This window comes from Hippocampus guttulatus, chromosome 21, assembly GCF_054856545.1.
Source record: "Hippocampus guttulatus isolate MCC_2025c chromosome 21, RoL_Hgut_1.0, whole genome shotgun sequence".
Classification (NCBI taxonomy): domain Eukaryota; kingdom Metazoa; phylum Chordata; class Actinopteri; order Syngnathiformes; family Syngnathidae; genus Hippocampus; species Hippocampus guttulatus.
This window is the reverse complement of record NC_141281.1, coordinates 12,776,978-12,796,566: the sequence shown is the minus strand read 5'-3', so window position 1 is coordinate 12,796,566 and position 19,589 is coordinate 12,776,978. Positions and strand designations below refer to the sequence as shown.

At 45.9% G+C, this 19,589-nt stretch overlaps 2 protein-coding genes across 13 annotated transcripts; one reads left to right on the top strand and one right to left on the bottom strand.

Annotated features, from left to right (window-relative positions):
- Positions 1–12,761: 12,761 nt before the first annotated feature.
- Positions 12,762–14,447, top strand: LOC147187237 (uncharacterized). 3 transcript variants are annotated; one of them, XM_086101679.1, is made up of 5 exons: positions 12,772–13,104; positions 13,375–13,437; positions 13,526–13,635; positions 13,709–13,815; positions 13,948–14,447. In XM_086101679.1, exons 2-5 carry the CDS (start codon positions 13,387–13,389, stop codon positions 14,202–14,204), a joined length of 525 nt encoding a protein of 174 aa, XP_085957805.1. In that variant the 5' UTR covers positions 12,772–13,104; positions 13,375–13,386; the 3' UTR covers positions 14,205–14,447. The 3 variants fall into 3 exon arrangements, with proteins under 3 accessions (XP_085957806.1, XP_085957805.1, XP_085957804.1); XM_086101680.1 differs by having other exon boundaries at positions 12,762–13,437; positions 13,733–13,815; XM_086101678.1 differs by having other exon boundaries at positions 12,776–13,437.
- A 266-nt stretch (positions 14,448–14,713) lies between these two features.
- Positions 14,714–19,558, bottom strand: LOC147187236 (xylulose kinase-like). 10 transcript variants are annotated; one of them, XM_086101664.1, is made up of 19 exons: positions 19,392–19,557; positions 19,163–19,245; positions 18,767–18,836; positions 18,616–18,696; positions 18,443–18,529; positions 18,172–18,300; positions 18,039–18,104; positions 17,892–17,964; positions 17,476–17,594; positions 17,322–17,403; positions 17,217–17,257; positions 17,023–17,138; positions 16,813–16,928; positions 16,672–16,745; positions 16,506–16,602; positions 16,375–16,433; positions 16,208–16,295; positions 15,082–15,209; positions 14,714–14,993 (listed from the first exon to the last, which is right to left on the bottom strand). In XM_086101664.1, the coding sequence occupies exons 1-19, from the start codon at positions 19,551–19,553 to the stop codon at positions 14,847–14,849; spliced, it is 1,818 nt and encodes a 605-aa protein (XP_085957790.1). In that variant the 5' UTR covers positions 19,554–19,557; the 3' UTR covers positions 14,714–14,846. The 10 variants fall into 10 exon arrangements, 8 of the variants coding, with proteins under 8 accessions (XP_085957790.1, XP_085957792.1, XP_085957788.1 ...); XM_086101666.1 differs by having other exon boundaries at positions 14,714–14,915; positions 15,115–15,209; XM_086101662.1 differs by having other exon boundaries at positions 17,023–17,257; positions 19,392–19,558.
- Positions 19,559–19,589: the final 31 nt, after the last annotated feature.

The following is a 19,589-nucleotide window of genomic DNA, read 5'->3' as shown; positions in this document are numbered from 1 at the left end:
CGACATAGTTTTTTCCGGCCAAAAACGCCTTACTATACTATGTCGTTTTTTTCGGCTCAAAAACGCCTTACTATACTATGTCGTTTTTTTCGGGCCAAAAACGCCTTACTATACTATGTCGTTTTTTTCGGGCCAAAAACGCCCTACTATATATACTATGTCGGTTTTTTTCTGGCTAAAAACGCCTTACTATACATGGTCGTTTTTTTCAGGCCAAAAACGCCTTACTATACTATGTCGTTTTTTTCGGGCTAAAAACGCCTTACTATACTATGTCGTTTTTTTTGGGCTAAAAACGCCTTACTATACTATGTCGTTTTTTTTGGGCTAAAAAGGCCTTACTATACTATGTCGTTTTTTTCCGGCCAAAAACGCCTTACTATACTATGTCGTTGTTTTCGGGCCAAAAACGCCTTACTATACTATGTCGTTGTTTTCGGGCCAAAAACGCCTTACTATACTATGTCGTTTTTTTCGGGCCAAAAACGCCCTACTATATATACTATGTCGGTTTTTTTCTGGCTAAAAACGCCTTACTATACATGGTCGTTTTTTTCAGGCCAAAAACGCCTTACTATACTATGTCGGTTTTTTTCTGGCTAAAAACGCCTTACTATACATGGTCGTTTTTTTCAGGCCAAAAACGCCTTACTATACTATGTCGTTTTTTTCGGGCTAAAAACGCCTTACTATACTATGTCGTTTTTTTTGGGCTAAAAACGCCTTACTATACTATGTCGTTTTTTTTGGGCTAAAAAGGCCTTACTATACTATGTCGTTTTTTTCCGGCCAAAAACGCCTTACTATACTATGTCGTTGTTTTCGGGCCAAAAACGCCTTACTATACTATGTCGTTGTTTTCGCGCCAAAAACGTCTTACTATACTATGTCGTTTTTTTCCGGCCCAAAACGCCTTACTATACTATGTCGTTTTTTTCGGGCTAAAAACGCCTTACTATACTATGTCGTTTTTTTTGGGCTAAAAACGCCTTACTATACTATGTCGTTTTTTTCCGGCCAAAAACGCCTTACTATACTGTCGTTTTTTTCCGGCCCAAAACGCCTTACTATACTATGTCGTTGTTTTCGGGCCAAAAACGACATAGTATACTATGTCGTTTTTTTTGGCCCAAAAACGCCTTACTATACTATGGCGTTTTTTTCGGCCCAAAAACGCCTTACTATACTATGTCGTTGTTTTCGGGCCAAAAACGCCTTACTATACTATGTCGTTGTTTTCGGGCCAAAAACGTCTTACTATACTATGTCGTCTTTTTCCGGCCAAATACGCCTTACTATGCTATGTCGTTGTTTTCGGGCCAAAAACGTCTTACTATACTATGTCGTTTTTTTTCGGGCCAAAAACGCCTTACTATACTATGTCGTTTTTTTGGGGATAAAAACGGCTTACTATACTATGTCGTTTTTTTCGGGCTAAAAACGCCTTACTATACTATGTTGTTTTTTTTCGGGCTAAAAACGCCTTACTATATACTATGTCGTTGTTTTCGGGCAAAAAACGCCTTACTATACTATGTCGTTTTTTACAGGCCAAAAACGCCTTACTATATACTATGTCGTTTTTTTCGGGTCCAAAACGCCTTACGATACTATGTCGTTGTTTTCGGGCGAAAAACGCCTTACTATACTATGTCGTTTTTTTCCGGCCAAAAACGCCTTACTATACTATGTCGTTTTTTTCGGGCTAAAAACGCCTTACTATACTATGTTGTTTTTTTTCGGGCTAAAAACGCCTTACTATATACTATGTCGTTGTTTTCGGGCAAAAAACGCCTTACTATACTATGTCGTTTTTTACAGGCCAAAAACGCCTTACTATATACTATGTCGTTTTTTTCGGGTCCAAAACGCCTTACGATACTATGTCGTTGTTTTCGGGCGAAAAACGCCTTACTATACTATGTCGTTTTTTTCCGGCCAAAAACGCCTTACTATACTATGTCGTTTTTTTCGGGCTAAAAACGCCTTACTATACTATGTTGTTTTTTTTCGGGCTAAAAACGCCTTACTATATATGTCGTTGTTTTCGGGCAAAAAACGCCTTACTATACTATGTCGTTTTTTACAGGCCAAAAACGCCTTACTATATACTATGTCGTTTTTTTCGGGTCCAAAACGCCTTACGATACTATGTGGTTTTTTTCGGGCCAAAAACGCCTTACTATACTATGTCGTTTTTCTTTCGGGCCAAAAACGCCTTACTATACTATGTCGTTTTTTTTGGGCTAAAAACGCCTTACTATACTATGTCTGTTTTTTTCAGGCCAAAAACGCCTTACCATACTATGTCGTTTTTTTCGGGCCAAAAACGCCTTACTATACTATGTCGTTTTTTTCGAGCCAAAAACGCCTTACTATACATGGTCGTTTTTTTCGGGCCAAAAACGCCTTACTATACTATGTCGTTTTTTTTGGGCTAAAAACGCCTTACTATACTATCTCGTTGTTTTCGGGCCAAAAACGCCTTACTATAGTATGTCGTTTTTTTCCGGCCAAAAACGCCTTACTATACTATGTTGTTTTTTTCGGGCCCAAAACGCCTATACTATGACTTTTTTTTCGGGCTAAAAACGCCTTACTATACTATGTCGTTGTTTTCGGGCCAAAAACGCCTTACTATACTATGTCGTTTTTTTGGGGCCAAAAACGGCTTACTATACTATGTCGTTTTTTTCGGGCCAAAAACGCCTTACTATACTATGTCGTTTTTTTCGGGCCCAAAACGCCTTACTATACTATGTCGTATTTATTCTGGCTAAAAACGCCTTACTATACATGGTCGTTTTTTTCGGCCCAAAAACGCCTTACTATACTATGTCGTTGTTTTCGGGCCAAAAACGCCTTACTATACTATGTCGTTTTTTTCGGGCCCAAAACGCCTTACTATACTATGTCGTTTTTTTCGGGCCAAAAACGCCCTACTATACTATGTCGTTTTTTTCAGCTCAAAAACGCCTTATTATACATGGTCTTTTTTTCGGGCCAAAAACGCCTTACTATACTATGTCGTTTTTTTCGGGCTAAAAACGCCATACTATACTATGTCGTTTTTTACAGGCCAAAAACGCCTTACTATACTATGTCGTTTTTTTTTCGGGCCAAAAACGCCTTACTATACTGTCGTTTTTTTTGGGCTAAAAACGCCTTACTATACTATGTCTGTTTTTTTCAGGCCAAAAACGCCTTACCATACTATGTCGTTTTTTTCGGGCCAAAAACGCCTTACTATACTATGTCGTTTTTTTCGGGCTAAAAACGCCTTACTATACTATGTCGTTTTTTTTGGGCTAAAAACGCCTTACTATACTATGTCGTTTTTTTCCGGCCAAAAACGCCTTACTATACTATGTCGTTGTTTTCGGGCCAAAAACGCCTTACTATACTATGTCGTTGTTTTCGGGCCAAAAACGTCTTACTATACTATGTCGTTTTTTTCCGGCCCAAAACGCCTTACTATACTATGTCGTTTTTTTCGGGCTAAAAACGCCTTACTATACTATGTCGTTTTTTTTGGGCTAAAAACGCCTTACTATACTATGTCGTTTTTTTCCGGCCAAAAACGCCTTACTATACTATGTCGTTTTTTTCCGGCCAAAAACGCCTTACTATACTGTCGTTTTTTTCCGGCCCAAAACGCCTTACTATACTATGTCGTTGTTTTCGGGCCAAAAACGACATAGTATACTATGTCGTTTTTTTTGGCCCAAAAACGCCTTACTATACTATGGCGTTTTTTTCGGCCCAAAAACGCCTTACTATACAATGTCGTTGTTTTCGGGCCAAAAACGCCTTACTATACTATGTCGTTGTTTTCGGGCCAAAAACGTCTTACTATACTATGTCGTCTTTTTCCGGCCAAATACGCCTTACTATGCTATGTCGTTGTTTTCGGGCCAAAAACGTCTTACTATACTATGTCGTTTTTTTTCGGGCCAAAAACGCCTTACTATACTATGTCGTTTTTTTGGGGATAAAAACGGCTTACTATACTATGTCGTTTTTTTCGGGCTAAAAACGCCTTACTATACTATGTTGGTTTTTTTCGGGCTAAAAACGCCTTACTATATACGATGTCGTTGTTTTCGGGCAAAAAACGCCTTACTATACTATGTCGTTTTTTACAGGCCAAAAACGCCTTACTATATACTATGTCGTTTTTTTCGGGTCCAAAACGCCTTACGATACTATGTCGTTGTTTTCGGGCGAAAAACGCCTTACTATACTATGTCGTTTTTTTCCGGCCAAAAACGCCTTACTATACTATGTCGTTTTTTTCGGGCTAAAAACGCCTTACTATACTATGTTGGTTTTTTTCGGGCTAAAAACGCCTTACTATATACTATGTCGTTGTTTTCGGGCAAAAAACGCCTTACTATACTATGTCGTTTTTTACAGGCCAAAAACGCCTTACTATATACTATGTCGTTTTTTTCGGGTCCAAAACGCCTTACGATACTATGTCGTTTTTTTCGGCCCAAAAACGCCTTACTATACTATGTGGTTTTTTTCGGGCCAAAAACGCCTTACTATACTATGTCTTTTTTTTTTCGGGCCAAAAACGCCTTACTATACTATGTCTTTTTTTTTGGGCTAAAAACGCCTTACTATACTATGTCTGTTTTTTTCAGGCCAAAAACGCCTTACTATACTATGTCGTTTTTTTCGGGCCAAAAACGCCTTACTATACTATGTCGTTTTTTTCGAGCCAAAAACGCCTTACTATACATGGTCGTTTTTTTCGGGCCAAAAACGCCTTACTATACTATGTCGTTTTTTTTGGGCTAAAAACGCCTTACTATACTATCTCGTTGTTTTCGGGCCAAAAACGCCTTACTATAGTATGTCGTTTTTTTCCGGCCAAAAACGCCTTACTATACTATGTTGTTTTTTTCGGGCCCAAAACGCCTATACTATGACTTTTTTTTCGGGCTAAAAACGCCTTACTATACTATGTCGTTGTTTTCGGGCCAAAAACGCCTTACTATACTATGTCGTTTTTTTTGGGGCCAAAAACGGCTTACTATACTATGTCGTTTTTTTCGGGCCAAAAACGCCTTACTATACTATGTCGTTTTTTTCGGGCCCAAAACGCCTTACTATACTATGTCGTATTTATTTTGGCTAAAAACGCCTTACTATACATGGTCGTTTTTTTCGGCCCAAAAACGCCTTACTATACTATGTCGTTGTTTTCGGGCCAAAAACGCCTTACTATACTATGTCGTTTTTTTTCGGGCCCAAAACGCCTTACTATACTATGTCGTTTTTTTCGGGCCAAAAACGCCCTACTATACTATGTCGTTTTTTTCAGCTCAAAAACGCCTTATTATACATGGTCTTTTTTTCGGGCCAAAAACGCCTTACTATACTATGTCGTTTTTTTCGGGCTAAAAACGCCTTACTATACTATGTCGTTTTTTACAGGCCAAAAACACCTTACTATACTATGTCGTTTTTTTTTCGGGCCCAAAACGCCTTACGATACTATGTCGTTTTTTTCGGGCCCAAAACGCCTTACTATGCTATGTCGTTTTTTTTCTGGCTAAAAACGCCTTACTATACTATGTCGTTTTTTTCGGGCCCAAAATGCCTTACTATACTATGTCGTTTTTTTCGGGCTAAAAACGCCTTACTATACTATGTCGTTTTTTTCGGGCCAAAAACGCCTTACTATACTATGTCGTTTTTTTCGGGCTAAAAACGCCTTACTATACTATGTCGTTTTTTTCGGGCCAAAAATGCCTTACTATACTATGTCGTTTTTTTCGGGCCCAAAACGCCTTACTATACTATGTCGTTTTTTTGGGCTAAAAACGCCTTACTATACTATGTCGTTTTTTTCGGGCCAAAAACGTCTTACTATACTATGTCGTTTTTTTTGTGGCTAAAAACGCCTTACTACACTCTTGTCGTTTTTTTTGGGCCAAAAACGCCTTACTATACTATGTCGTTTTTTTCGGGCTAAAAACGCCTTACTATACTATGTCGTTTTCGGGCCAAAAACGCCTTACTATACTATGTCGTTTTTTTCGGGCCAAAAACCCTTACTATACTATGTCGTATTTTTTCCGGCCAAAAACGCCTTACTATACTATGTCGTTTTTTTCGGGCCAAAAACGCCTTACTATACTATGTCGTTTTTTTCGGGCCAAAAACGTCTTACTATACACTATGTCGTTTTTTTTCTGGCTAAAAACGCCTTACTATACTATGTCGTTTTTTTCGGGCCAAAAACGTCTTACTATACTATGTCGTTTTTTTTCTGGCTAAAAACGCCTTACTATACATGGTCGTTTTTTTCGGGCCAAAAACGCCTTACTATACTATGTCGTTTTTTTCGGGCTAAAAACGCCTTACTATACTATGTCGTTTTTTTCGGGCCAAAAACGCCTTACTATACTATGTCGTTTTTTTCGGGCTAAAAACGCCTTACTATACTATGTCGTTTTTTTCGGGCCAAAAATGCCTTACTATACTATGTCGTTTTTTTCGGGCCCAAAACGCCTTACTATACTATGTCGTTTTTTTGGGCTAAAAACGCCTTACTATACTATGTCGTTTTTTTCGGGCCAAAAACGCCTTACTATTCTATGTTGTTTTTTTTCGGGCTAAAAACGCCTTACTATACTATGTCGTTGTTTTCGGGCAAAAAACGCCTTACTATACTATGTCGTTTTTTTCGGGCCAAAAACGCCTTACTATACTATGTCGTTTTTTTCGGGCCCAAAACGCCTTACTATACTATGTCGTATTTATTTTGGCTAAAAACGCCTTACTATACATGGTCGTTTTTTTCGGCCCAAAAACGCCTTACTATACTATGTCGTTGTTTTCGGGCCAAAAACGCCTTACTATACTATGTCGTTTTTTTTCGGGCCCAAAACGCCTTACTATACTATGTCGTTTTTTTCGGGCCAAAAACGCCCTACTATACTATGTCGTTTTTTTGGGCCAAAAACGCCTTACTATACTATGTCGTTTTTTTCGGGCCAAAAACGTCTTACTATACTATGTCGTTTTTTTTGTGGCTAAAAACGCCTTACTACACTCTTGTCGTTTTTTTTGGGCCAAAAACGCCTTACTATACTATGTCGTTTTTTTCGGGCTAAAAACGCCTTACTATACTATGTCGTTTTCGGGCCAAAAACGCCTTACTATACTATGTCGTTTTTTTCGGGCCAAAAACGCCTTACTATACTATGTCGTATTTTTTCCGGCCAAAAACGCCTTACTATACTATGTCGTTTTTTTCGGGCCAAAAACGCCTTACTATACTATGTCGTTTTTTTCGGGCCAAAAACGTCTTACTATACTATGTCGTTTTTTTTCTGGCTAAAAACGCCTTACTATACTATGTCGTTTTTTTGGGCTAAAAACGCCTTACTATACTATGTCGTTTTTTTCGGGCCAAAAACGTCTTACTATACTATGTCGTTTTTTTTCTGGCTAAAAACGCCTTACTATACATGGTCGTTTTTTTCGGGCCAAAAACGCCTTACTATACTATGTCGTTTTTTTCGGGCTAAAAACGCCTTACTATACTATGTCATTTTTTTCGGGCCAAAAACGCCTTACTATACTATGTCGTTTTTTTCGGGCTAAAAACGCCTTACTATACTATGTCGTTTTTTTCGGGCCAAAAATGCCTTACTATACTATGTCGTTTTTTTCGGGCCCAAAACGCCTTACTATACTATGTCGTTTTTTTGGGCTAAAAACGCCTTACTATACTATGTCGTTTTTTTCGGGCCAAAAACGCCTTACTATTCTATGTTGTTTTTTTTCGGGCTAAAAACGCCTTACTATACTATGTCGTTGTTTTCGGGCAAAAAACGCCTTACTATACTATGTCTTTTCTTTTGGGCTAAAAACGCCTTACTATACTATGTCGTTTTTTTTTCAGGCCAAAAACGCCTTACTATACTATGTCATTTTTTTCTGGCTAAAAACGCCTTACTATACTATGTCGTTGTTTTCAGGCGAAAAACGCCTTACTAAACTATGTGGTTTTTTTCGGGCCAAAAACGCCTTACTATACTATGTTGTTTTTTTTCGGGCTAAAAACGCCTTACTATACTATGTCTTTTCTTTCGGGCTAAAAACGCCTTACTATACTATGTCGTTTTTTTCGGGCTAAAAACGCCTTACTATACTATGTCGTTTTTTTCCGGCCAAAAACGCCTTACTATACTATGTCGTTTTTTTTGTGCTAAAAACGCCTTACTACACTCTTGTCGTTTTATTTGGGCCAAAAACGCCTTACTATACTATGTCGTTTTTTTCGGGCTAAAAACGCCTTACTACACTCTTGTCGTTTTTTTGGGCTAAAAACGCCTTACTACTATGTCGTTTTTTTCGGGCCAAAAACGTCTTACTATACTATGTCGTTTTTTTTGTGGCTAAAAACGCCTTACTACACTCTTGTCGTTTTTTTTGGGCCAAAAACGCCTTACTATACTATGTCGTTTTTTTCGGGCTAAAAACGCCTTACTATACTATGTCGTTTTCGGGCCAAAAACGCCTTACTATACTATGTCGTTTTCGGGCCAAAAACGCCTTACTATACTATGTCGTTTTTTTCGGGCCAAAAACGCCTTACTATACTATGTCGTATTTTTTCCGGCCAAAAACGCCTTACTATACTATGTCGTTTTTTTGGGCTAAAAACGCCTTACTATACTATGTCGTTTTTTTCGGGCCAAAAACGCCTTACTATACTATGTCGTTTTTTTCGGGCCAAAAACGTCTTACTATACTATGTCGTTTTTTTTCTGGCTAAAAACGCCTTACTATACTATGTCGTTTTTTTGGGCTAAAAACGCCTTACTATACTATGTCGTTTTTTTCGGGCCAAAAACGTCTTACTATACTATGTCGTTTTTTTTCTGGCTAAAAACGCCTTACTATACATGGTCGTTTTTTTCGGGCCAAAAACGCCTTACTATACTATGTCGTTTTTTTCGGGCTAAAAACGCCTTACTATACTATGTCGTTTTTTTCGGGCCAAAAACGCCTTACTATACTATGTCATTTTTTTCGGGCTAAAAACGCCTTACTATACTATGTCGTTTTTTTCGGGCCAAAAATGCCTTACTATACTATGTCGTTTTTTTCGGGCCCAAAACGCCTTACTATACTATGTCGTTTTTTTGGGCTAAAAACGCCTTACTATACTATGTCGTTTTTTTCGGGCCAAAAACGCCTTACTATTCTATGTTGTTTTTTTTCGGGCTAAAAACGCCTTACTATACTATGTCGTTGTTTTCGGGCAAAAAACGCCTTACTATACTATGTCTTTTCTTTTGGGCTAAAAACGCCTTACTATACTATGTCGTTTTTTTTTTCAGGCCAAAAACGCCTTACTATACTATGTCATTTTTTTCTGGCTAAAAACGCCTTACTATACTATGTCGTTGTTTTCAGGCGAAAAACGCCTTACTAAACTATGTGGTTTTTTTCGGGCCAAAAACGCCTTCTATACTATGTTGTTTTTTTTCGGGCTAAAAACGCCTTACTATACTATGTCTTTTCTTTCGGGCTAAAAACGCCTTACTATACTATGTCGTTTTTTTCGGGCTAAAAACGCCTTACTATACTATGTCGTTTTTTTCGGGCTAAAAACGCCTTACTATACTATGTCGTTGTTTTCGGGCAAAAAACGCCTTACTATACTATGTCTTTTCTTTTGGGCTAAAAACGCCTTACTATACTATGTCGTTTTTTTTTCAGGCCAAAAACGCCTTACTATACTATGTCATTTTTTTCTGGCTAAAAACGCCTTACTATACTATGTCGTTGTTTTCAGGCGAAAAACGCCTTACTAAACTATGTGGTTTTTTTCGGGCCAAAAACGCCTTCTATACTATGTTGTTTTTTTTCGGGCTAAAAACGCCTTACTATACTATGTCTTTTCTTTCGGGCTAAAAACGCCTTACTATACTATGTCGTTTTTTTTGGGCTAAAAACGCCTTACTATACTATGTCGTTTTTTTCGGGCTAAAAACGCCTTACTATACTATGTCGTTTTTTTCCGGCCAAAAACGCCTTACTATACTATGTCGTTTTTTTGTGCTAAAAATGCCTTACTACACTCTTGTCGTTTTATTTGGGCCAAAAACGCCTTACTATACTATGTCGTTTTTTTCGGGCTAAAAACGCCTTACTACACTCTTGTCGTTTTATTTGGGCCAAAAACGCCTTACTATACTATGTCGTTTTTTTCGCCTCAAAAACGCCTTACTATACTATGTCGTTTTTTTCCGGCCAAAAACGCCTTACTATACTATGTCGTTTTTTTCGGGCCAAACACGCCTTACTATACTATGTCGTTTTTTTCGGCTCAAAAACGCCTTACTATACTAAGTCGTTTTTTCGGGCCAAAAACGCCTTACTATACTATGTCGTTTTTTTCGGCTCAAAAACGCCTTACTATACTATGTCGTTTTTTTCGGGCCAAAAACGTCTTACTATACTATGTTGTTTTTTTTCGGGCTAAAAACGCCTTACTATACTATGTCGTTTTTTTCGGGCAAAAAACGCCTTAGTATACTATGTCGTTTTTTACAGGCCAAAAACGCCTTACTATACTATGTCGTTTTTTTCGGGCCCAAAACGCCTTACGATACTATGTCGTTTTTTTCGGCCCAAAAACGCCTTACTGTACTATGTCGTTTTTTCGGGCCAAAAACGCCTTACTATACTATGTCGTTGTTTTCAGGCGAAAAACGCCTTACTATACTATGTCGTTTTTTTCGGGCCAAAAACGCCTTACTATACTATGTTGTTTTTTTTCGGGCTAAAAACGCCTTACTATACTATGTCGTTGTTTTCGGGCAAAAAACGCCTTACTATACTATGTCGTTTTTTACAGGCCAAAAACGCCTTACTATACTATGTCGGTTTTTTTCAGGCCAAAAACGCCTTACTATACTATGTCGTTTTTTTCGAGCCAAAAACGCCTTACTATACTATGTCGTTTTTTTTCGGGCCAAAAACGCCTTACTATACTTTGTCGTTTTTTTCGGGCCAAAAACGCCTTACTATACTATGGCGTTTTTTTCGGCCCAAAAACGCCTTACTATACTATGTCGTTGTTTTCGGGCCAAAAACGCCTTACTATACTATGTCGTTGTTTTCGGGCCAAAAACGCCTTACTATACTATGTCGTTTTTTTCGGGCCAAAAACGTCTTACTATACTATGTCGTTTTTTTTCTGGCTAAAAACGCCTTACTACACTCTTGTCGTTTTTTTTGGGCCAAAAACGCCTTACTATACTATGTCGTTTTTTTCGAGCTAAAAACGCCTTACTATACTTGGTCGTCTTTTTTTGGGGCTAAAAACGTCTTACTATACTATGTCGTCTTTTTTTGGGGCTAAAAACGCCTTACTATACATGGTCGTCTTTTTTTGGGCCTAAAAACGTCTTACCAAACTTGGTCGTCTTTTTTTGGGGCTCAAAACGCTTTACTATACATGGTCGTCTTTTTTGGGGCCTAAAAACGTCTTACTATACTTGCTCGTCTTTTTTTGGGCCTAAAAATGCCTTACTAAACTTGGTCGTCTTTTTTTGGGGCTAAAAACGTCTTACTATACTTGGTCGTCTTATTTTGGGGCTAAAAACGTCTTACTATACTATGTCGTCTTTTTTGGGGCCTAAAAACGCCTTACTATACATGGTTGTCTTTTTTTGGGCCTAAAAACGCCTTACTATACTATGTCGTTTTTTTTCGGGCCAAAAACGCCTTACTATACTTTGTCGTTTTTTTCGGGCCAAAAACGCCTTACTATACTATGGCGTTTTTTTCGGCCCAAAAACGCCTTACTATACTATGTCGTTGTTTTCGGGCCAAAAACGCCTTACTATACTATGTCGTTGTTTTCGGGCCAAAAACGCCTTACTATACTATGTCGTTTTTTTCGGGCCAAAAACGTCTTACTATACTATGTCGTTTTTTTTCTGGCTAAAAACACCTTACTACACTCTTGTCGTTTTTTTTGGGCCAAAAACGCCTTACTATACTATGTCGTTTTTTTCGGGCTAAAAACGCCTTACTATACTTGGTCGTCTTTTTTTGGGGCTAAAAACGTCTTACTATACTATGTCGTCTTTTTTGGGGTCTAAAAACGCCTTACTATACATGGTTGTCTTTTTTTGGGCCTAAAAACGCCTTACTATACTATGTTGTCTTTTTTTGGGCCTAAAAACGGCTTACTATACATGGTCGTCTTTTTTGGGGCCTAAAAACGCCTTACTATACTTGTTCGTCTTTTTTGGGGCCTAAAAACGTCTTACTATACTCGGTCGTCTTTTTTTGGGGCTACAAACGCCTTACTATACATGGTCGTCTTTTTTGGGGCCTAAAAACGCCTTACTATACATTGTCATTTTTTTCGGCTAAAAACGCCTTACTATACTTGGTCGTCTTTTTTTGGGGCTATTTATTATAAATAAATAAAAAACAGGATGGTATCACACTTTGGGACGCCAATAACACTGAAAGAACATTTGGACATTCGAACAGTGTCCAATGATGAGTCGTCAGTTCTTTGTAGTCAGTTCAAGACCTACGTCCCGCATGCCCCTGAACTGAAGTGGTCCGGTCTCGAGTCACTTGCGTCAACCCGCTGAAGGCGAGCCCACCTCGTTGCGAGTCTTCTGTTTTGTCTTGTCAGCCACGTTGCTCCTTGCTGGCCACGCCCCCACAATCAACCTTGTGGAATGGCAGGCGCCCTCTGCGACCTCGCTGCCGATAGCAGCTTTGACACACACACACACACACACACACACAAGAGCACGCACGGGAGCATCCTCGCTGCCGATTGGCTGTTGCGGGACAAAACGAGTGACAAAGAGGCAGGTCGGCGTGAGATGAGAACAGATGACGGTTGGCCCGACGGCCTCAGTCACTCTTGATCACATCGGTCGGCGCGCGGCTGCGCGCTCTCCAGAATGCGTCTCGACCCTTTTGACCGTCACGTCGTCGCAATGGACCGGTCGGCCGACGGCTCTTTTTGAGAAATCGAGTAAGGCGCTCGACCCGACTCGAGCTTTTCCCCCGCCATTTCGGTTCATTGTGACTTAGGTACGTACTCATTTATCTTCTCCTTCGGCACGCGGCGGTCAACTGGCTCGTTCGCCATGGTTGAAAAGTGCATTTTAAACAACGCAATCAAATGCGAACGCGAATATGATGATTTCGATCGAGCGGAAGTCGGGCGACTGCCAATCCCCAGCGCATAATCTTTTGGCAAAGCTCGGACGGCGGATGTTCTTCCTCTGCCGCGAGCCGCCGCATTTAGCATCGGCGATTTGGAACGGGGGTCCGGTTTTGACGATGACGATGGTGCCGTAGGACATTTTTGCAATGGCTTCCGCAAAGGCGCCGGCCGGAGCGGAGAACGACAAAGCGAGGAAGGTAACAAGCGGGCGTCCCTCCGGCACCTGACCTTTCGCGACCTTCGGTGACGTTGTGCTGATGCTGCAGTATGCGCGTGCTCCTCCAGGGGGAGTCGAACGGCGGCAGGAACTCGGTCCTGCAAGCGGGCGGCGCAGCCTCGGGGGCCATGCCCAACTCGGGCAAAAGCATTGCAGAGACCCCGCCCCCCACAAGAAGGTAAACACACTTTATTGACACGAGGAACGCTTTGGGACTGAGTTTATGTGTGTGCGTGCGTGTGTGCGGCAAGGCTGAGCTTTAGTGGGATGTTCAGGTCGGCCTCCAGAGAATCTAACCAGCAAATGTCCCCCATTGCCAACAAACTCTTCTCACGCAACAAGAGGAGCAAATCCAGAGGTGTGTGTGTGTGTGTGAGCGGCTGCCCCCGTCTCGGGCCGCGCGTGTCTCACGTGGTCATCTGAAGCTTTCTCCGTTCCCTCTTTTTCCATCCGCTCGGTTCCTCCCGGTCCCGGCCGCGGTGCGGGCCAGCGTTCAGCTTGTCGTGCGCCCCCCCTCAGCCGCCGCCCCCTCCCCCTCCTCTCCGGGGCCCCCGCGGCCCGGGGCAGGTGGGCGCCTTCCGCCTGGAGACGTACGCCAGCGAGCCCGGACGTCTGCGATCCTTCTCGTCGCCTCCGGACGCAGCGCGGGCCTCGTCGCCGTCAGCCTCCGCGACACCTTTGGCCCCTCCTCTTCCCGTTGGCGTTGCATCGGCGCGAGCGGCCGACTTTGGGTCCGCCCCGGAGTAGCCGCCGGCCAACGGCGGCGCGCGCGTGGACCAAATTGTCAGAACCGAACGGACCCACGTGTTTTTGAAACGCGGGAGGAAAAAAAGCCTCGATGACGGCGACAGCAACCGCACAGCGGAAGGCTTCCTCCGCTCGCATTTGAACGTCCGACCTCCCAAGGCAGGGGGGGGGGGGCATGTTGGCTCACCGCAGCGCCAGCATAAAAGCAATGCAAATTAAATGGGTCAAGGCTGACCGGACGCATTTGAGCAAATGTTTTTGTTGAATCTTTCGAAAAGGGCGTCATCAAGGGGGGGAGGCTGGCGTTTGACAAATGCTCACCTTGGAGTTTGTCGATTCGACATCCGCATTTGCAAAACAACAACAAAAGACTTTCTTTCCACACACAAAAGTTGAAAATGTGACGCGCGCGTACCATTTGTTTTTCCCGCCGGAAAAAATCCCAATGGCCACAGTTCAAAAGTTCACAACAGGAAGTCTGAGCAGCACTCGGAGTCATCACCGCGCCCTTTGATTTTTGAAGCTTTATTATGAAGGCGGCACGGCGACGGGCTGGCCGGCGCATCCGCCTCGCGGTGCCGCGCCCGCCCGGTGGCGCTCTCGTCGAACACCGCCACGGCCCGTCGCGTGGCTTTGAGGCGTTTAGGGGCGCAGCTCCCGCAGGATTTTCTCCTCCAGCCGGCCGTAACGCTGCAGCATCTCGCGGTACACCTGACGCACACACGCGCATCGGTCACAAAGGGATGCGGGCTCCATCATCTCCGCTTGTCTTGTTGGGTTTTTTCCCCTCTGGAAATCGACAGTGAAGCCAGCTGGGCCTTTGCAAACTGGCCAATTTCAATTCTCTCATTTTCAGCCATCTTTTCCTGCTCCTCACCTGCCCAGTATGCGTGCGTGCGTGCGTGCGTACCTGGGGCGCGTGAGGCTGCGGCGTGGCGGCAAGTCGCGCCTCGGGAGCTTTCTTCAAGATGTCAAAGAAGGACACGCCCGCTTGCCGAAGCGCACCTGAGAGGAGGCGGAAACGGCGGTCGGCAAGATCGCTCCTCCTGCGCCTTCGTCGGCGGTGTCAAACGTACACAAAAGGGAGCAAGCGAGCAACTTGACGAGCGAGCGACCGTGTTGAGCCTCAAGACTTTTGCTGGCCTTCCCTCCTTCCTTTCCTTGCTTATTTTTGTCGACTCAGCTCAAGTGTATTTCTCGAGCACTTTCAAGCAGCCGTCGCCGCCTCCGAAGCGCTGCGCACGGAGCAATTGAACATCTACAATAAACGGTAATAAAGACGGTAGAAAGCAGCAAACGGTAAAAGCAAGAACAAATCTCAGTCTACTTCCTTGCTCCTTCCTCTCTCGGCTGCCTTCCTTTGTCCTCGCTTACAAGCGCGCTTGCGGCTGAAGAACGACAACGCGGCCGCGTGTCACGCTTTAAGACCGGGGGTCCCCAAACTACGGCCCGTCGGCACATTTGGCCCGGCCCTCTAACCCTCCTGTTGTCCTCGGGCCAAAATGACCCGTCACTGTGTTAAAAACGCCCCCAAAAACCCCTAAATGATCATTTGTTTTAACTTGAAATGTTATGACTTTTGCTAGATTGGCCCCAACTGCAGAAAAAGTGAAATGTTTTTTCTTTATTCACATTTCCATGGAAGCTGTACAAAAAAAAAAGTACAAAGGTGGTCTTCGGGTCAAAATGACCCATGACGCAAATAGGGTTGAAATCAAGGTCACAAAGTTATTTACACACCAGAGAATGTTTCAGTGTTTTAGTTGCGTCTCAGATCAATTAGTAGAACGCGTTTACACGTTGTGTAAAGAACCTGCACAGGGTTATTTGGTTATGTGTGGCTTTCTGGAAAACAATATTTTTTTTAAGCTCCCCTACGATCGTCACACTTTTTCTGTTACAAACCGACACCGGCCCCCCGCCGGAGAAGGGAAAAGTTATGCGGCCCTCGCAGGAAAAAGTTTGCTTAAGACGCTGGGATTAGGAAGCGGGCGCGAGCGTACCGTGCAGCGCTCTGTAGGCGGAGCCCAGGCAAGCCGAGTCGGACACGTCCGCCGTGTAAACCGGCGCGTTGAACACGTCGCTCAACACCTGACGCACAAATACGCGCAGACGAGGAGACGTTTGCGTGACGCCGGCGTGGCGTTAGCGCGTTAGCTTTGGCGCTCACCTGCAGGATGTCTTTGTTCCGCGACGCTCCGCCCGTTGCCAAAATTCGAGTTCCTGGAACTGAAGCGGACCAGATTCGTGTCCGTTCGTGCGCGCGCGCGCGCGTTCTTTGGACGATGCGTCTGCTCTTACTGATGGAGTAGCCCAGACGTTCAGCGTGGAGCCGCCTTGAAAGGAACTGACCCTCCACCAGGGCCCGTACCTCCACCCGAGCGCTCACCGAGGACACCTGCAGGACAACGCAAGTACTCTCTCGCGCGGCCGCTGGCGCGCGCGCCAGCGGCCGCGCGACACCCACCTCGTTGTCATCCGCATCGAAGAGATGAACTCCCACCGCAGGAGGCGTGATCTCCATCACGTCAAAATAAAAGCCTGCAAACGGGAAGTCAGAAGGAGGGAAAGGAAAGGAAAGGAGCCGAGGAAAGTGGGCCGACGATACCGATGTAGCCGTCGTTTCCGAGGGGCGTTTGTCTCAAAGCGGCAGAGAAGCGTTCCCACGAAGCATCGGCGCAGCGGTTCCTCAGTCGTTCTCGGGTCAAAGAGCCGTTCTTGAAGCTGAGGAGCGCACGAGGAGCCGCACGCCGGCGTTCGGCTCGGTCGCGCCTTTCGCGCCGACGGCCCGAAAGGCGGCGCGGCGCGGCGCGCTCACCACAAGAGAGCCATGAACTGCTGGCAGTCGACGGGATTGACGAACACGTGACCTTCGAGAGCCGGCCGGGCGCGCCGCAGCCACGCGAACAGCGTGTCGCTGGTACCCAGACTCACCTGCGACACACGCGCGCGCACGTCCGTCACGCCGCGCCGCCCTCCGTTCCCGAAAAGCTGCCGCTCGGGCGCACTTACGGCCAGGTCTCCCTGCCGGAGCCTCATCCCCGCCAAAGACGCTGAGAAAAAGAGACAAACGGCGGTCGGGGCGGGCGGGGGCGCGGACGGGCAGGCGGCGCTCACCTGGGTTGTCTCCGGTGAAGGCCACCACCTCGCACGCCTCCGAGAAGCCGAACCTGCGCACCCAGTAGGGCGACACGGCACCCTGACGGACGGTCGCGCCGGGTTAGGGCGGGTCTCGGGGGAGGGGGGGGACCCGCTCGGACGGCCGTCTCACCAGCACGGACGCGGAGGGCAGCGGCGTTCCCAGCAGGACGTCCAGACGGGGACACGCCGCCTCCAGCAAGGCCTCGTTCCACTTTTTGCTGCGGATGTCCAGAAGGTTCATCCCGGAACCTTGAAGAGGGAAGCGGGCCGCGCGCTCAGTCGGCGCAGGACTCCCGAATGACAAAGCTTCTCCGGCGCAAGGACGGGATAGATCCCGTCCGTCCCTTTTAGCCAAGAATCGGCAAAAAAACGTGGATTGGATCGCGGCAAAAATGGAATTTCGGAGCCGCTCGACTCGCGTCGGAGTTGCCGAGCCGTCCTCGCCAGCAAATAGGAATGACAAAAGGGATTTCGCTCCAAATTGCACGCTGCCCCGCCCAAGCCTCGCGACGCCATCGGCGGGAGCGAGGACGTTTGGTCACCTACCGTCGCTGTAGTCGATGGCGGCGTAGGCGCCGAGGAAGAGCGACGCCGCAAAGCTGCTGACCAAAGAGATCCTCTGAAAGGGAGGTCGCACCGAGGTCAGTCGGGGCGCATCTGAGGCGGGGGCGGGGGCGGGGGCGGGGCTAAAACCTCGGTGTCCTGGAACTCTCGCGGCCGTCCCTCGCGCATCTTGGCAATCTGACTTCCTGTGAAGCGCTGCGCGCAGCCAAACGTGTCACCACCAGAGGATTTGCGCGCGCGCTCGTGCGTGCGCGAGGAGCACCTCGTAGGCCCTGGAGCCCGTGATGTCCGCCAGCTCGCCGGCGCCCCCCGCCGCCCGCTGCAGGCGCTCACACTGCGGCCCGCTGCTCGAGTCCATCCACACGGGACAGTCGCGCACCGAGAAACAGTCCTGAAACACACCGCCGAGCACTCCGGCGCAGGAGGCGGAGCCGTCGGACAAAGCGGTCCCGAGAACGCTCGTCGGCCGGCGATACCGTGCCACTTTCTCGCGAGAGACGGGCGGGCCGAGGGTCTCGCATACGCGCGATCACCTGGAGCTGCCGGCCGAGGCCGTGCTGGCGGCGGAGCCCCCGGAGGACGGCGGCGGCCCCCTTCTTCCAGTACACGCTGCCGTGTTGCTGAGAGGACGAGAGCGGGACGTTGCCCGCGATCCGCTTTGACCGACGGACGGCGGGAAGCGCGTGAGAAAAAGTCACCGGGTCACCTGACCGCTGCCCGACAGCGCCCGCACCCTGGAGAAGTCAAAGCCCGCTTCCCGCATCTGCTCCAAAAGGAGGTCCAGAGCCTGGAGACCGGTCGAGAATATGAACCGGCGCTTGAAGGCGGGTCACGCGACCGTCCGGGTGCGCTCGCACCTTGACCCACATCAGGGCGGGCGATGTCACCGTCAGGCCGTCCGCACCCACGTGGACGCCCCCCTCCGTCCTGCACCCCAAAATCCAAATGATTTGCCCGATGGAGGGCTTGTCGACGACAAGTGAACCTGACCTCCATTCGGCCCCGCGCCTTACAGTCAAACTATGCAAATGACTACAATCAAGGGACCGGATGGAGAATAGACTCACTCCAAGTCAACTATTCAAACTAGTTCAATGGATGTTGTCTTGAGAGGGATGCGGCACATTTGACACTCAAGTTGGACTTGACTTGACATGATCAAGACCCGACAGCTAAACTTGACGTTAGGTCGTTTCCGTCAAGTGCGCGGCGTGCCTTATCGCATGACACCGAGTGCGGACGCGCTCACGTACCCGAACTCCGGCAGCTGAGAGTCAAAGTGCACTTGGCTCTGATGGATGACATTCAGGTCGCGATCGATGGCGACCACCTTTAACTTCACAAACAAGTTGACAAAGATGGCGTCGTTGGAAGGGGGTTAATCGATAGCTTTGTCCCGTGTTACGATCAAAAACGTTTGGACAGCTTATTACGGTTCCGAGATGTTTACACGCGACCACGGGATGGCGTTTTGTTTCTTACCTGCTGAGTGCTGAAGTCGAAGCCGAGGTACGCGTCACCATCTCGGACGGCCGCCATCTTGCGTTGACGCGCGCGAGGAGGGGCCTCCCCTTTTTTTAAAGGGAGGCGGTGCGCTTCGCGATTGGACGATTCGTTGCCGGGCAACTCGACGACGCTCATCATGGCGGGCGCTTCGTGGCTTCGATGTCGGCAATTTGA

Bases quoted from the DNA above. Each gene is read 5' to 3' on its own strand.
- LOC147187236 (XM_086101662.1), bottom strand. From the start codon at position 19,553: ATGATGAGCGTCGTCGAGTTGCCCGGCAACGAATCGTCCAATCGCGAA. The intron at 19,246-19,391 runs GTAAGAAACAAA...TTGTTTGTGAAG, and splicing joins TCGACTTCAGCACTCAGCAG to TTAAAGGTGGTCGCCATCGA. The intron at 16,746-16,812 runs GTATCGTCGGCC...TCCCGTTTGCAG, and splicing joins CGGAAACGACGGCTACATCG to GCTTTTATTTTGACGTGATG.
- LOC147187237 (XM_086101679.1), top strand. From the start codon at position 13,387: ATGGCTTCCGCAAAGGCGCCGGCCGGAGCGGAGAACGACAAAGCGAGG. The intron at 13,636-13,708 runs GTAAACACACTT...GTGTGCGGCAAG, and splicing joins ACCCCGCCCCCCACAAGAAG to GCTGAGCTTTAGTGGGATGT. The intron at 13,816-13,947 runs GTGTGTGTGTGT...GGTGCGGGCCAG, and splicing joins CAAGAGGAGCAAATCCAGAG to CGTTCAGCTTGTCGTGCGCC.